We start from the raw sequence: 18800 nt of genomic DNA on the forward strand, positions 1-18800 counted from the left end.
TAATTGTAGAAAAGTATTCCTTATTTCGAAAAATCTATTTCAAATTTGTCCTATTTATTTTCGAGCAGTGTATCAAAAATAATGTTGAGCAGTATAACACACGCTGTTATGCGCTTGCGTCCGGCTGCAAGGTCTCGATGCGCAGTGGGAAAAATGGAACATTTTTTCATAACGTACTTCACGGCAAGTGACTATACTGATTGTTGTATAAACCTATATACTGTGCTATTGCATTGAATGCATTTTGCCATTGCTAGTTGTGCGTGTCGAATAACTGTCTTGTTTGCTCGGGGTTTTATTGTATTTAGTGTATAATATACTCCACAATGGAAAACAAATCTGCGCAATATAAGTACTATATTAATGCCGGAATGCCAAAGTACAACTGTCAGAACATCCAACAAATATTTTTTTAAACTAAAAAGGGGTAGTTCCCTGGATTGGCTGTATACCTTATAGTTAAACAAACTGGAACATGAAGTAAAAACCACTTCTATGTAAAAGGTATATTTACTAAAAATTTTTAGAATCCCAATGGATTCAATAAAATGAGTTCATCAGAACGTTTTCAAACCTATCGGTCCATCATCAGTGATCTAAAATCAAATAAGTAATCCCACTATTAAAATTGAAAAGATGGTTGAAATTGTGAAAGTTAAAAAATGTGGTTATGATTACTTACTTGAATACTTGCAAAATAGCCCCAGAACCAAACAATGGTTGTGATTATAAATAAATCTACATTATGTTGAAATAAATTTAAAATGGCTAAACGCCGATGTTCAAGGATTAAACCTCTGGGAACATGGTGAAACTCTACCCGAGGACCCAATCAACCATCTTCGGTCAACGATGACTACTAAGTGTCAAAGCTATGTAAGGAAATGCTTGATGTGACATTGACAGTTAAGGAAGAAGGTAGTTGATTTTCTAGGAATTTTAAAAACAAAGTCATGATCCAGACGAAGATATGGTAAAGCTTTTAATATCTGAAATTGTCTGTTAATTAAATCTATTGTTTTTTAAAATTAAAAGATAATGTGTTTTACAAAATAAAATTATTTTAACTGTAGGTAACTACAAATTGACTGTATCAAATAAAATTAACCTGATCAAAAAATTACAATATGATAAAGTGAGCTGATTAGTAGTAATAACAGAAATAAAATTAAATAAGTGGTGTTATAGAAGAAGTTTTAAATTTTGAAAAGGGATATTATTATATCAAGAAATTTATATGTCCACAGCATGTGTATTGATGGTTTTATAGGTAGTAGGGAAATTATTGTTTGGATGTAGGTGAAAATTAAAAAATTTATATAGATTGGAGTTAGGATAAAGTCAATCTGATAGTAGAAAATGTGATTCAGGAATGCAATTATTATGGAACAATTTTAATGAAATTGAGAAAATTCTTGTGACAAACTGGTGAATATGTAAAATTGATAATAAATAATTGTAGGATAACAGGTTGCCCAGTTGATACAAACTAAAATTTAATTAGTATAGAAAACAATAGGTGTAATGAATAAAATAGAATTAATAAAACAAAATTAAGAGAATGAATATTGTTATAATTTGATTAAAGAATGACTGAGTTTAACTGTGATAAATGAAATAAAGTGATGAAATGTTAGATGTGAAGATAAAAAATATATTTGGAAAAGGTCAACGACAAAAAGCAAAGGAGTGTGATGTAGGGTCAAAGCATAGGTGAAATGAGTGAAAGAGAAAGATTGGAGAGTTGGGTATGAGGGTTGAACTGAATGAAGAAAAGAAATGAAAGAAGTGTGAAAAGGGGGTATGGTAAATTAATTAGGTTTTGATTAAGAGGAGTTCATGTGGTTAGTAATGATTAGTATGTGTAAAGGAGTTTGGAGCCAGTAAGGGAACGAAGAAGATAGTTGACAGTGGGTAAATAGGATGAAGAAGATAGCAGATAGGATAGGAAAAGGGAAGGTATAACAAAGTAATAGGACTTATGAAAATAATTGACGGTGAATGGGGACAAAATTGCGGTTAAGGGATGTTTGTCGGTTAACACAATTGGGACTTTTCTTTAGGTCTTTGACAATTTCCAAATCCTCGTATAAGTCTAAACGGAGTGTATTTTTTTGTTGAATGTTGTGTATCAACTGGACCCCATCAGGAATCTTAAGTTCGTGTTTATTGACTTTTAAATGGTGTGAAAAAGCTGAAGTGGTATCTCTCTTACTGTGTTCTGCCGATCGGGTGGAAAGAGATCTATAAGTTCTACCAATGTAGGTAGCATCGCAGTCTGAACAAGAGAGTCTGTATACCCCACTACGGCTCATGTAATGGATAGGGTCTTTGGTGTTAGTTAAGCTTTTATTGAGGGTGTTATTGACTTTAAATGAGATTTTGATGTTATCACAAGAATTAGAAATGATTTGTTTGACTCTTTCAGATAATTTGGAGTTATTAAACGGTAAGGAGGCATAAATTGGAGTAGTTGTGGAAGATGATGAGAAAGCGGATTGTTGAAGTAACTTAAGTTCTCTTTTCTGTTGAAGTTTATGGATGATGTCTGGGTCATAACCATTGTTAACTGCAATTTGTTTGATGATGTTCAGTTCTTTGTTAAATTCAGTTGTAGATAGAGGAATAGAGTTTAATCTATGTATAAAACTACGAAATGCAGAAAGTTCATGTGAAAGAGGATGGTTAGAAGTGGAATGGATAACATGATCAGTCTGTGTAGGTTTACGGTAGATACCAAAGTTGAAGTGGTCATCTAGTCTGGTAATAGATATGTCCAAGAAGTTAATGGAGTTAGAAGATTCTAGTTCCATGGTAAAAGTGATTTTAGGATGGATTAGATTGATTTTATGAAGTAAGTTGTGAGCTGAGTCGGAGTTACCAGATATGAGGACTAAAATGTCATCTACATAACGAAACCAATGTAATATCTCTGGATTTTTTGTGATATGATTGGATTCTAAATGATCCATAAAGACATCAGCTAAGAAAGGGGATAAGCAACTTCCCATTGCTAAACCATCTGGTTGTTGATAAAAGTTGTTGTTGAAGACAAAGTAATCTTGAGATAGGCAGATTTTGAGAATGTTTATAATAGACGAAGTGGTAGTGGAGGTCACCGAATTATTTAAAAGAAGCGAGTTGACCAGACTAATCGATTCATTTTTTGGGACTGAAGTGAATAAATTGCTAACATCAAAAGACAGCATGACGATATTCGGATTAAGATTGACAAGTTGAAGTTTTTCAACTAATTGGCGAGAATTCAAAACAGTAAACTGTGGGGTGAAGTTAATAAAATTTTTAATAATGTTAAGAATGAATTTGGATAAAATAGAGACTGGAGTATTGATGAAACTGACAACGGGACGAATGGGAATGTCAACCTTGTGTATCTTTGGTAAACCGTATAACCTGGGAGTGAGTGGATTAGACGGAATTTTGGTGTAAGGTGCTTCATATTCAGAGAAGAAATCAGTAAACTGTTTAAGATTGTTTTTCATTTTTGAAACAAAAGATTTTGAAGGATCAACAGGGAGAAGATTAAAATTATTGTTATTTAGGAAAGATGTGACTTTGTCGATGTATAGTTTTTGGTCTAAAATAACAAGGCAGTTACCCTTATCTGCTTTACTAAAAATGAGGTGTTGGTTTTTGATTTTATTTTTTATTTTTAATAGATTTGAGTGTGGATAGAAGGGATTTAGACTTGTTAAATGAAAAATTGGGAAAATATGAAGATAACGTGGAAGTAGAAGAGGAATTGATGTTGGAAATAGAAGAATTGTTATTAGAGAGAAGTTTAGTTTTGAATTTGTTGATAGTTTGGATGCAAGAGTTTCTGATTGATGTTTTTTGTGTAAGTGAAATGGAAAGATTTTGAATAACAGTGTCGGTCTCTATGGAAAGACATCAACATCAAATGTCCAATTTTCAGATGACGAATTAAAACTCTTAAACCTCGGTCTTAAACACTCCATTCCCACCAATCTATCTATTAGAGATCTTGAGAGTCTTTCCATAGAGACCGACACTGTTATTCAAAATCTTTCCATTTCACTTACACAAAAAACATCAATCAGAAACTCTTGCATCCAAACTATCAACAAATTTAAAACTAAACTTCTCTCTAATAACAATTCTTCTATTTCCAACATCAATTCCTCTTCTACTTCCACGTCATCTTCATCTTTTCCCAATTTTTCATTTAACAAGTCTAAATCCCTTCTATCCACACTCAAATCTATTAAAAATAAAATCAAAAACCAACACCTCATTTTTAGTAAAGCAGATAAGGGTAACTGCCTTGTTATTTTAGACCAACAACTATACATCGACAAAGTCACATCTTTCCTAAATAACAATAATTTTAATCTTCTCCCTGTTGATCCTTCAAAATCTTTTGTTTCAAAAATGAAAAACAATCTTAAACAGTTTACTGATTGCTTCTCTGAATATGAAGCACCTTACACCAAAATTCCGTCTAATCCACTCACTCCCAGGTTATACGGTTTACCAAAGATACACAAGGTTGACATTCCCATTCGTCCCGTTGTCAGTTTCATCAATACTCCAGTCTCTATTTTATCCAAATTCATTCTTAACATTATTAAAAATTTTATTAACTTCACCCCACAGTTTACTGTTTTGAATTCTCGCCAATTAGTTGAAAAACTTCAACTTGTCAATCTTAATCCGAATATCGTCATGCTGTCTTTTGATGTTAGCAATTTATTCACTTCAGTCCCAAAAAATGAATCGATTAGTCTGGTCAACTCGCTTCTTTTAAATAATTCGGTGACCTCCACTACCACTTCGTCTATTATAAACATTCTCAAAATCTGCCTATCTCAAAATTACTTTGTCTTCAACAACAACTTTTATCAACAACCAGATGGTTTAGCAATGGGAAGTTGCCTTTCTTAGCTGATGTCTTTATGGATCATTTAGAATCCAATCATATCACAAAAAATCCAGAGATATTACATTGGTTTCGTTATGTAGATGACATTTTAGTCCTCATATCTGGTAACTCCGACTCAGCTCACAACTTACTTCATAAAATCAATCAAATCCATCCTAAAATCACTTTTACCATGGAACTAGAATCTTCTAACTCCATTAACTTCTTGGACATATCTATTACCAGACTAGATGACCACTTCAACTTTGGTATCTACCGTAAACCTACACAGACTGATCATGTTATCCATTCCACTTCTAACCATCCTCTTTCACATAAACTTTCTGCATTTCGTAGTTTTATACATAGATTAAACTCTATTCCTCTATCTACAACTGAATTTAACAAAGAACTGAACATCATCAAACAAATTGCAGTTAACAATGGTTATGACCCAGACATCATCCATGAACTTCAACAGAAAAGAGAACTTAAGTTACTTCAACAATCCGCTTTCTCATCATCTTCCACAACTACTCCAATTTATGCCTCCTTACCGTTTAATAACTCCAAATTATCTGAAAGAGTCAAACAAATCATTTCTAATTCTTGTGATAACATCAAAATCTCATTTAAAGTCAATAACACCCTCAATAAAAGCTTAACTAACACCAAAGACCCTATCCATTACATGAGCCGTAGTGGGGTATACAGACTCTCTTGTTCAGACTGCGATGCTACCTACATTGGTAGAACTTATAGATCTCTTTCCACCCGATCGGCAGAACACAGTAAGAGAGATACCACTTCAGCTTTTTCACACCATTTAAAAGTCAATAAACACGAACTTAAGATTCCTGATGGGGTCCAGTTGATACACAACATTCAACAAAAAAATACACTCCGTTTAGACTTATACGAGGATTTGGAAATTGTCAAAGACCTAAAGAAAAGTCCCAATTGTGTTAACCGACAAACATCCCTTAACCGTAATTTTGTCCCCATTCACCGTCAATTATTTTCATAAGTCCTATTACTTTGTTATACCTTCCCTTTTCCTATCCTATCTGCTATCTTCTTCATCCTATTTACCCACTGTCAACTATCTTCTTCGTTCCCTTACTGGCTCCAAACTCCTTTACACATACTAATCATTACTAACCACATGAACTCCTCTTAATCAAAACCTAATTAATTTACCATACCCCCTTTTCACACTTCTTTCATTTCTTTTCTTCATTCAGTTCAACCCTCATACCCAACTCTCCAATCTTTCTCTTTCACTCATTTCACCTATGCTTTGACCCTACATCACACTCCTTTGCTTTTTGTCTTTGACCTTTTCCAAATATATTTTTTATCTTCACATCTAACATTTCATCACTTTATTTCATTTATCACAGTTAAACACAGTCATTCTTTAATCAAATTATAACAATATTCATTCTCTTAATTTTGTTTTATTAATTCTATTTTATTCATTACACCTATTGTTTTCTATACTAATTAAATTTTAGTTTGTATCAACTGGGCAACCTGTTATCCTACAATTATTTATTATCAATTTTACATATTCACCAGTTTGTCACAAGAATTTTCTCAATTTCATTAAAATTGTTCCATAATAATTGCATTCCTGAATCACATTTTCTACTATCAGATTGACTTTATCCTAACTCCAATCTATATAAATTTTTTAATTTTCACCTACATCCAAACAATAATTTCCCTACTACCTATACAACCATCAATACACATGCTGTGGACATATAAATTTCTTGATATAATAATATCCCTTTTCAAAATTTAAAACTTCTTCTATAACACCACTTATTTAATTTTATTTCTGTTATTACTACTAATCAGCTCACTTTATCATATTGTAATTTTTTGATCAGGTTAATTTTATTTGATACAGTCAATTTGTAGTTACCTACAGTTAAAATAATTTTATTTTGTAAAACACATTATCTTTTAATTTTAAAAAACAATAGATTTAATTAACAGACAATTTCAGATATTAAAAGCTTTACCATATCTTCGTCTGGATCATGACTTTGTTTTTAAAATTCCTAGAAAATCGACTACCTTCTTCCTTAACTGTCAATGTCACATCAAGCATTTCCTTACATAGCTTTGACACTTAGTAGTCATCGTTGACCGAAGATGGTTGATTGGGTCCTCGGGTAGAGTTTCACCATGTTCCCAGAGGTTTAATCCTTGAACATCGGCGCTTAGCCATTTTAAATTTATTTCAACATAATGTAGATTTATTTATAATCACAACCATTGTTTGGTTCTGGGGCTATTTTGCAAGTATTCAAGTAAGTAATCATAACCACATTTTTTAACTTTCACAATTTCAACCATCTTTTCAATTTTAATAGTGGGATTACTTATTTGATTTTAGATCACTGATGATGGACCGATAGGTTTGAAAACGTTCTGATGAACTCATTTTATTGAATCCATTGGGATTCTAAAAATTTTTAGTAAATATACCTTTTACATAGAAGTGGTTTTTACTTCATGTTCCAGTTTGTTTAAATATTTTTTTGCTCTACCAGTAGAACCAAAACGTCGATTGAAATGGCTAAAGGTATGCAGGCGAGATAAAAAAGATATTTCACAAAGTAGCAAAGGTCTTTACCCAGACAGCACACAAGATCGTAAAGACGTCTTTTTTATGTCTGTTAAATGTCTGGACGCCTAAAGACCTAAAGCAGACATCTTCTAGATGTCTTCTTTTAAACATCGTAAAGATATCTAATGTCGACATCGTTAAGACGTCTTATGAAAGTCTATATAAGATCAAATTTTTTAAGAAAAGGTATTTCTTTAAAGGTGTAATATTTTTTTTAATCCGATTTAAGAAAAACATAAAAACTAACATAGAATCTAAACAAAAACTCCACTTTTTTTCGATTTGAAAACTGGAATGGTCGCGCAGAACAATTTGGTTGGCCCTCCAGAACAAAAGCGAAAGCATTGAAGGTCACGCGTCTACCGATACCTATATAAATACCTATGTAGAAATCATTGAGTTAGTATATACCATTATATACTTAAAAGTATATAAAGTTTTTCAGTAGGTACTATATAAGCCATCGAGATAGGAGTGGAGTGGAGGAGATGTCACGTGATCAAAAATGTGATCACTCATCACTCCGCCATTTTGCTACTACATTTTAGTCATACCACGTCAAATACTTGTTGTTTGTGCTTGGGTTACTGAATTCGTTTATTTCGCAGTGTTATTTAAGTTTTATTGTTTTTTGTGTGTTACAAACTAAAAAAGACAATGGTATCGTGCGCTAAGAGAAGTTGTAATCATAGAGCTGGTGTGGATAAAAAGAAAACGTCTGGAATAACATTTCATAGGTTAGTATAAACAACTAACAGAGCTGTACTAAATTTTTTTCTCTTAAAATAACATTGTATATTATAAAAACTTTTTAAGTATTTATAGTTCTTCATTTATTTAGGTATAACATTTGGTTTTGTATGGTTCTTTAGAATAATGGGTTGATGTTGTGGATGCCTAGAAACCAATTGTTAGTCACTCAAATTTTTATAGATAAAAATCAGCTTATAAAAGCTGGGGTCAAATTGTTTAAAGTACAGAACTACCTGGAAAGTTTTATAATTAAAGATTAAAACAATTGCTTTATTAATAGTTTTGGCTTTGTCTTAACCCTTAAATGCCCAATGTAGGTTCCATGTATGCTCAAAGGTGGGTAAACAATGTTCACCTCGAAAATAGCTAATGTATTTTATTAAGAGTTGTTACAAATGTTAGAAATAGATTAAACTTAAGGATCTTATGCTTAGTAAACACAGCATTTTCTAAACTAATAATATAAAGGATGTACAAGTCTTCAAAAAAATTACCGTGTACAGCTGGTTCCTAAAAAACATAATGTGGATTATGTAACTGCTAACGATAAATTATATAAAAACCTTTAGTTATAGAGTTATAAAGTTTTACCAAGGCTGAACATTTTGTGCAAACTCATCTTTAAGATAACCCAACTTACGAGATCACTTTTATTTTCAAAAATATCCGTAGAATCAAATTAACATTTGATAAAGTGCCATCTTTATAACAATAAATAATTTTTGAAAAATTTTGGAACACATAATAAATATGTTACTAGGGAATATGCATAGGTGCATATTTTTTACCTTGGGCGTTTAAAGATTAAGTTAAATAATCTAAAACTTAAATAATAACTAGATAAAATGTTGTTTTAGGCTTGCTTTGTACCTAGTAGGTAAATAATTATAGTCCCATATTTTAATTTTAGATTTCCAAAGGATCCAGAACATAGAAAAAAATGGATTACTTTTGTAAATAGAGGAGCTTGGGTACCTACAACATATAGTGTGTTATGCTCTAAGCATTTCTCCGAAAAATACATTGACCGAACCTCCAGATCTTTTGTTAGATTAAGAGATAATGCTGTGCCCACTATTGATCTTATGCAGGTAATTAATAATGTAATTTATAATAGAAAATTGCAACTGTTTTTTCTACCTCTCTTTGTGTTTTCTACCAATTGTAATACTTTTTTGCTTATCTATTGTTCTTTAGAAATTATTAGTATGAATAGAAATAGTACACCTATCAATTACCTACATTGAATAAATATCAATTACTTACCTACAATAAAAGGTTCAAAAAATAGTTATTTATGTACTAAGTCAGTAAAGTGACTCATTATCGAATATAAATAACATAAATAACAATAATGAATGACCGTAGTAGCAGTTAGGGGTAAATTTTTTTCATTATGTTACAAAATATTGTCTAATATATGAAAAGTCAACAGTTTTGCAAAACGGGGGTATTTCAGAACTGTAAACTTGTTTTTTTTTAATTTATAGTTAATTTATGTATTTTAATTTATTTATTTATATTTAATTTTAGCTCCAAGAGATATCTAAGCTGGGTGGACGCAATGCATATGATTTTATTAAAAGGGCTTTTCAACTTATCCTATCAAATGACCAAGCTCTAAAATATAGTTGGAAGGGCATGAAAGGAAACAGAAAATTTAATGATACCCGTTTAGCAACGCTGTTGTTAAGTGAGTCACTTAAATGTATTTGTTTTATTACGAGTTTCTTATTTATATATTTATATTTGTATAAATATTTTTACATTTTAGGAGCCGCAGATGTTACAGGACTAGCAGATTCTCAAAAAACAAGTGAATGTGCAATTCAAACTTGGTTGAGAAGGGCAAGTGACAGGAAGGCAACAGTGTTAAATAAAACTTTTTAAAAAATAGGAAAAAAGTTAAAAGTTTTCCCTTGGGTTTTCTGGGTATTATAACAAAGTTTTTAATTTATAACATTTTATAAGAGTTAATTGATTTTTGTTTAAAGTTATAAAATAATATATTTTTTTTAATGTTACCCGTCACTTATAAACTCTATGATTGAGAATACAGTTCAACGTTTGTGAAATATACAACAAATTTTTATTTTATATTTTACTTATATTTTTTTATTTATATTTGTAGTAGATTAAGCAGGTACACATTGGTTTGTAGTTAAAATATACATAAAAATATAATAAATTTTTGTATTATTTTTACTTTTGTATCAAAGGGAATGAGTAAGTATGGCTTAAAATGGCCTAAGCAAGATATATGTAAGACGTCCTTTGATAGATATCTTTAAGACGTTCTAAAATCTACATCTTTACGACATCTTAAAGATGATGTCTTTAAGACATCTTAAAGATGATGTCTTTAAGACATCTTACTTTGTAACATTCGATGTCTTTAAGACGTCTTAAAGACGCCATTCAGGAGACAACAGACATCTTTAAGACGTCTAGTTTGCCGGATTGCGACATCTTATAGACGACTTAAAGACGCCAGTGCGCTGTTTGGGTATGTCTGTGAGGGTCATTTCGATGTGAGTATTTTTCTAATTAGGTACCTAATACTAATAAAACATTTTCTATTTCAAGAAAAAAATATTAGGTAGTTGTTGTTTCATGAAATGTGCCTACATAAACTTGTTTATTTGTTGCAGTTGGAACAAGACATGGATAACTGTATAAATTCAAGATTATGGGTGGTCCCAAAATTATTAAGTCAGGTGTTGTCCCGCACATATTTTATTGTTAACCAAAAAGAAAACGAACTTTTTCTGAGCTCATGAGGGTTTAAATGGGTTAAAGGAGAGCTTCTTGAATATGCCGCTTCTACATCTAAGTCTGTTCTAGAGGACAATGATGATAAGAGACAGTGTGATCCTAGTTTCACAAACTTAGTTCAACCGGGACCTGAATTAAAACAATTAGCTTAAACTCAAAAACTGAATAATGCATCGACACAGACTGACATCAAAATCAGAAGTAAAGGTATTCAGTGTAAATTTCAAAGGAGTGTTATAGTCGGGTTGTTGCCATTGAAAATACATAATAAGGATGCAGGAACTTCAGCTATAAAAGACTTACATTATTAAAAACATTATTTGAAGATAAAAAAAGTGAATCAGGACGTACTGTATTTGAAAATAAAAGTGAATATAGTGGTAGTGATGACTATTGGTACAATGAAAGTGATTCTTTATCTTGTGATGAAGATGCGAAAGAAGAGGAAGCAAAACAATTAAAAATGTTGTCTCTGAAGTGTGCAGTGATTAAGTTACAATACAGATCTAGATTGTATACGTTTCAAATAATGGTAATGTACCGTAAAACACAAACAATGCATCTATTTTTAACTCAAAAGGAGAAGAGGGGATTGGACTCTTGGAGATGATTGATGATGAAGCATATTTCACTTAGCAAGTGAAAGTATCATTGAAATTTATAAAAATAAAAGAAGAGTGAACTTTTTATGGGTTAAGGCTCATATAGGACTAACGCATAATGAATATGTTGATAGTTTGGCTAAAAAAGCTATTGAGTATGGTACTTCAACTAATCGTAAGTTTGCATATCTGATTTAGCTAACACTATTAAGCATCAAGTGAAAAATTAGTGGAGTCAATCATGGCGAGATCTTTGTAAACAATCCAAATCTCAGTATTCACTGATTCAACCTTCTGTTACAAACATATATTGGTTTAAAAATTATGTAGTACCTCGAAGATATATAACAACATTTAATCAGAATGAAGTTTGTACATGCATGTTTCCCTCTACATCTAGCAAGAATTAAAGTTTTTGATTCAAATCTCTGTACTGAATGTCAGAAGGTGGGTGATTTGAATCACACTTTCTTTGAGTGCACAAAATACATTCCATACACCTATAATTTAATCGAAGATTTAATAAAATGTAATGTTTTTCCACCTTTCAATATATCTATGGTATCTGAACAGCAAAAATATATATGATTCTTTAATGAAATTTATCTGTGAAACTAAAATTAACCTCTAAATTGATTAATCCTGATAATTTGATATATTATGTACATACGAAAAATGAAGAAGAAGATGTATAATGGAAAAGTGTGGTAAGCAACTTGGATAGTCCATAGCGGCCAGCTGCAGCTTTTGAACTGAGTAGAGAGCTGCGGAAGAGTTTGCTATGGAACTCTAAGGACCTCATTGCCTTCTTTATGTATGAATAGGAAACAAAAAAATTGTGAATGGCTAATTGACACCCAAGTCAAGTGTATCGAGCTAAAAGGAGGCTATGTTCAGCAATAAATTACCAGTTTTCCAAAAACTTTCGTTTCTCTTTTGGAGGCTAAATACTAGTATGTCAATTCCTATAACTAATTTGTTAATTTCAAGTTCGGGCCTTTTATCATTAGCAGTTCTTCACCTGGGGACCTGTTAATAATACCTGATATTTTCTGTTAAAAATTAAAAGTTTGTGTTTTTGAAATTAAAAAATTTATTTCAGAGTGGTTGGGGTAAGAGAACGAAACCCGATAACAAGGTAGACCTTCAAGAAATGGCGACTTTGTTAGAGCAACATGACGAACCTCTTCTCTTTGACTCTGAAAATGACTACGATTTGCACCGAGAAGACAAAAGAAAGAACTGGGCAAAATTCAGTGATGGCTGGGGCAAAAGAAATAAATGGGAAAGTTTTAAAGGTAAAAAAGTATTCTTAATATTTTTTATGTATTGTAATGTAATTATAAAAAAGGATTTTATAAATAAACATAGTTCAGGGCGCATCTGTTTTGAGATAGACGTTGAGAGGTGACTCAAACTTTTTTGCAGAAATTGCTTGAAAATAACTCAAATAATAATATTTGAGTTATCCTCCCACTCAAAATGGTCCGGAATATTGTTTAAGTAATCAAAATGTCAAAATATGAAGGAAAATTCGATTTTTTTATTGGTTTTTTGATTATAACTTTAAAACTATTAATTTCTGAGAAAAGTTGTACTGATATAAAAGTTGCGTAATTAAACTTCCTACAATATAGAATTGGTTATAAATTTAAAAAATATACACCCTTGTTGCAAAATAGCAATAATTGCGAAAAAAATCATACACACTTAAGACCTTCATAATTTACCCAAAAAAAGATTATGATATAGTAACACAACACTGTAAATTTGATTAAGATCGATTTAATAGATTTTGCAAAATAAATTTTGCAAGCCAGGTTTCGCAAAAAAAATTCATTTCTTTTAAATGTTGCAGGACTGAAAATAAAACAGATAGAAAGTTCAATTTTTTTTGCTTAAAGAAGTATATTGTACCTTTCATTTGCAATTTGCAAAATTAAAATCGATTAATTACCACGGCGTCAGGAAATTTTTAAATTAACATTAGTTTTTGGTACTACGTGCAGGACAGCCGTGTTCGATTCACACAAGTTGATTTCCACCAAAATTTATTCCAATCTTTATCTAATATATTATTTTCTTACTCTATATTTTGTTGTATTTTAATATTTTAATTCCACAAAAATCAAACTAATTTTATTATTGTTTGTGAAATATTGTTTAAGCAATTGCATAGGTTTAAAAATAATAAACTTTTATTCTCTAAGTTAAAATATATGAATACAGAAAGTTTTTGATAAAAAAAGTGTTATTTCAAAGGATAGATTATGTGTTTTTATTTTGCAATAAACAAATTTATTTATTTATATCGAAATGTAATAAAAATGAAAACGTATCAATCATTAACAAAGGTCATTGGAATGCCCAATCAGAGCAAACTATCCACTGTCCTGCGCGTAGCACCAATAATTATTGGTAATTATAATTAATGTTTATTTAAAAAAATTCCTGACGATGTGGTAGTTAATTGATTTTAGTTTTGCAAATTGCAAATGAAATTAACAGTACACTTCTATAAGCAAAAAAAAGTTAACTTGCTATCTGCTTTAGTTTCAGTCCTGTAACATTTTGAAAAAATGAATTTTTTTGCGAAAGCTGGATTGCAAAATTTATTTTGCAAAATCTATTAAAGTGATCTTAATGAAATTTACAGTATTGTTTTACTGTATCATACAGTTTTTCTGGGTGAAATATTAAGGTCCTAAGTGTAGCATGAATGGTTGAAAAACGTAAAATGCGAATACTTGTTTTTGTATGGTTTTTTCGCAATTATTGCTATTTTGCAAAAAGTGTGACTATTTTTTAAATTTTTAACCAATTCTATATTGTAGGAAATTAAATTACGCAACTTTTATGTTAATACAACTTTTCTCGAAAATTAACACTTTTAAAGTTATAATCAAAAAACCAAGAAAAAAACAAATGTGTGTGTACTTTGTACGCACGTAAGAAGTTATACTTTTATTATAATATAATTTCAACGAAATAAATATACCTACTTAACAGTTACAATACAAAAAATGAACAATAATTACAAAAAAAGAACCAAAACTTAACAATGCCAAATATTAAAAAAAAAAGAAAAAAATATGAATCGTCCGGGATTTGAACCCGCAATCTCGCGATTTTTTGATCTCTGGTCCAATGGTCTACCAACAAGGCCATCAAGCCGCATGCTACTTACCTTTCAGATATACATAATTATACATCACGGTGACAAGTGAAATATAAAAATAGATGTTTTATTATTTTACGCCCAAGGAAGACAAATCCAAAGACACAAAATTATAATAAAAAACCTTTTAAACCACCTTTTTCAAATTGCGCAAGTTGTATTATTAATGTTAATGTTAATAAATGAAATACAAATATTTTGACGTTTCACAATTTGACAATTCACTTTTAACTGCAGTGCCTTAAAAATTTTAAAGCACTAGTGCCTTAAAGTAGCATTTTTAACGCTCCTATGGAGTCCTAAAAATTGCATTTTTAACACGTTTGTAGAAAAATATATTTAAAAACACTAATATATTCTTTCCACACCTTTTCTGGACTGATACATACATAAATTAAAACATTTTAAAGTATAACTTCAAAAATATAATATGAAAACTATTTAAAAAGGCAGTATAACTATTAACTAACCTTTGTTGTTTCTCTTCCCACAAATTTTAAAACGCAACAACCATACATAACCAAACCGTCAACCGTCCAAACCACAGCTGCGCTACAGCTGCCATATTGGATAATTTTTGACATGTCATTTGAACATCCAATCAGAACAAAGTTATAATGCGCATGCGCCGGGATCGTAGGTGTTAACATATAAAAATTCACCCTCATATCGCGCGTAAAGAGGTATAACTTCAAAAATCGAATTTTTTCTTCATTTTTTGACATTTTGATTATTTAAACAATGTTCCGGACCTTTTTGAGAGGGAGAATAACTCAATTATTATTATTTGAGTTATTTTCAAGCAATTTCTGCAAAAAAATTTGAGTCACCTCTCAACGTCTAAATGTACTAGTATTTTTACAGATGCGCCCTGGTCTAACAAGGAATTTGCTCATTTGTAGTTCGATTGAAATTCATTTTTATTTCATTTTTAATTCAGACGTAGTTCGTCATCCATTCAATTCAATTGTAGGTAATTCATATTTTATTAATTTGTAATTCAATTGTAGTTAATTTGTAAATTATTCGTGGTCATTATGTATTTCATTTGTAACATAGTGGTAATTCATTTATACAGAGTGGATCAAAAGTCTGCAAACGCCTGGATATACCTATGCTACAAATTGAGGATTTGAAATTGTATGTTTGTAACGTTGCCAGACTTACCATTTTCTGATATCGTTAGTCATTCTGGCTTCTTAAATACAACACCAATAGTGTATCAAGTAGGTTATCCTTAAATTCCTGAGGTTAAAATAGGTCGATTTAAGCTAACCTACTTTAGTACAAAAGTTGTTAATAACCGAAATACAGTGTGTCAAAGTTAAACATTTATTTTATTTATTCTTGAATATTTCCTGACAGGTATGGGATAACAACACAAAATTTGGTAAGCGAAGGTTTTTTCGGGACGAAAAATATAAGTTCGCCACCAAAAATTATGTATTACCCAGAGGGCACCACATACGTCTATCACGCGCTCATTTAATACATTCAATTTTTTTATCAACCCTACATAGTTTTTGGATCAAAACTTTTTTTCCCTATTATATTTACTTAAAAATACTACATTCATCTCGCTAAACTCAACCGTTTTCAAGATAATCTCATTTTAAATCAGCAATGCAAAATAATTTTTTGCATAATATCACTGTAGTTACACCCGAAAAATAAACTTAAAACAATAATAATTTCCAAAAATGTATCGCAAATTCCTTTAAATGGAATTTGCGATGCAATGATATAAATATGAAAACTTGTGCAATTATTATGGTCTCGAGTTTATTTTTCGGGTTTAACTACAATGATATTATGCAATAAATTATGTTGCATTGCAGATTTAAAATACGTTTATTTCGAAAACGGTTAAGTTAAGCCAGATTAATGTACCCACATAACAATGATGTTCGCATCATGTTCAAAGCATATACTACCAACATTCGACAGAGTATATTCTTTCTAGTACATGCGTAGTACAAGCATAGCATGTACCATAAAAAACATTCTAAATTTCATGTTCTTTGCATATACTTTAAAGAATATTCTCTTACCGAATATACTGAGTACATTCGTGTACGTAGTATCTCAGAATATTCGTAAAAGTATATATATTATTGGAATATACCTTCATCGAATATACTTTAAAAGTATGTGCTTAATACATACAGTAAACTCTCTCTTAATGGACACCTCTCTTCGCCGGGCCCTCCTCTATACGGACGATTTTTAAAACAAAAAAGATTCGGCCATATATGAACCTGTACTCTTTAACTCGCTTCGACGGACACTCTTAACAACGGACGCGGACAGTAAATTATGTGTAAATGCGGACGGTAAATGGAAAAATTAAAAGTGTTTTCCAAATATTTTACAATAAAAAACTTCAGTATATAATATATTTATTATTTCAAATCAATACAGATGCCCACGAAATGATATTTGATACTGTTCACGTTATCAACACTACATAAAGTAATAAAAATTTAATGTTTTTGTTGGTCGGTGAACGAAATGCGACACCAGGAAATTGTTAATTGTGTTTTGACTGGAACAAAGACTTAAGACTCACAATAAAACACTGAAAAACGTTTGTTTTTCTATACTTCCACAAAATTTATTACAACTACGTTATTACTACAGCTGTTTCGGCAAAGTGCCTTTCTCAAGTGATATATTTTACAATGTGTTTGCCTTTTTAAGTCTTTAACTGAAGAGGTTGAGGAGTGGGGAACTGTTTGTCTCGAGTTGGTCATTCAGAATTATATCTGTATTTTTCAATTTATTAATTTCCATTGATTCTAAAAGTGATAGCTTAAGGCCTTTATTTTGAATATGTAGAATTTGAAACTCTTCATTGAAAGAATGATTATGATCTAGAAGGTGAAGTGCGTATGTAGAAGTGTCTGTTTTTCTATTGTTGAAAGCCCTTTTGTGTTCTGCTATCCGTTTGTCAAAAGTTCTGCCAGTTTGACCGATGTAAGTTTTCGGACAGTCACCACAAGTTAGTTTGTACACACCACTCTGTAATTGCTTTCTCTTTCGGCTTTTATTGTTTTTAATATGTTTGCTTAAGTTGTTGTTAGTTCTGAAAGCTGGTGTTATTCCTTTCTTTTTTATGTATCTGGCTATTTTTGTTGTTATTTTGCCAGTATATGTGAGAGAGCAGAAGGTACTGGGTTCTTTCTGTGGTGGTGGATACACTAATTTCAAGGCTTTCTTATGGAGTTTTTGGTTTAAAATGTTGTTAACTGTTTGTTCGTTATAGCCATTGTTTACTGCTATTTGCCTAATGATATTTAGTTCTGTCTCGAAGTTATTTTTTGTCATAGGAATTTCTGTCAGTCTATGTTCATGCTATGGTAGGCTGCTAATTTGTGTTGTGTAGGATGGGATGATGAATTGTGTATAGTTGTGTCAGTATGGGTAGGTTTATGATATACGGAGAACTCATGTTTGTTGTGTAGTCTGGTAATCGTTACATCTAGAAAGTTTATGGAATTATTCTGTTCTGTTTCTATTGTGAACTCAATATTACTATGAAGTGAATTAATGTATGATAGAAATTGGTCAAGTTATCTGTTAGTTCCTGTAAAGCAGACTAGTATGTCATCCACGTATCTCCGCCAATATAAGAACTGTTTAAATAAGGGGTGTTTAGAAATTGTTGTTTCAAGTTGGTTCATAAATATATCTGATAGTAATGGGCTTAGAGGATTACCCATAATAAGTCCTGCACTGTTGTTTGTGTAAATTTGATTATTGAATTCAAAATAGTCTTGATTTATGCAAATTTCAAGAAGGTGTAAAATTTCAGATGCAATGATCGGATTTGTACTATTATGTTCTAAAAGGTTTTTAACTAAAACAAAAGTTTCTGTAGGAGGAACACTAGGAAAAAGATTTTTTACGTCAAATGAAATAAGTCTGGAGTTGTTGGGCAATTGA

The 18800-nt window shown here is 31.0% G+C and overlaps 1 protein-coding gene across 3 annotated transcripts in view; it reads left to right on the forward strand.

The window, feature by feature from the left end:
• The window catches only part of LOC114336294 (allatostatins MIP), a 709306-nt gene that overhangs the window by 658704 nt on the left and 31802 nt on the right, over positions 1-18800 (forward strand). Inside the window, exons 1-4 of one of the 3 annotated variants that reach the window (XM_050659893.1) lie at positions 8005-8284; positions 9211-9391; positions 9834-9993; positions 10075-10474. In XM_050659893.1, coding sequence (XP_050515850.1) covers positions 8205-8284; positions 9211-9391; positions 9834-9993; positions 10075-10190 — 537 coding nt within the window. In that variant the 5' untranslated portion in view covers positions 8005-8204 and the 3' untranslated portion in view covers positions 10191-10474. Of the gene's footprint in view, positions 1-8004; positions 8285-9210; positions 9392-9833; positions 9994-10074; positions 10475-12779; positions 12976-18800 lie in introns of those variants that run through there. The other 2 variants (XM_050659892.1, XM_050659891.1) reach the window with 2 other exon arrangements.

The sequence above is a fragment of the Diabrotica virgifera genome, chromosome 8, assembly GCF_917563875.1.
Source record: "Diabrotica virgifera virgifera chromosome 8, PGI_DIABVI_V3a".
NCBI classification, from domain to species: Eukaryota; Metazoa; Arthropoda; class Insecta; order Coleoptera; family Chrysomelidae; genus Diabrotica; species Diabrotica virgifera.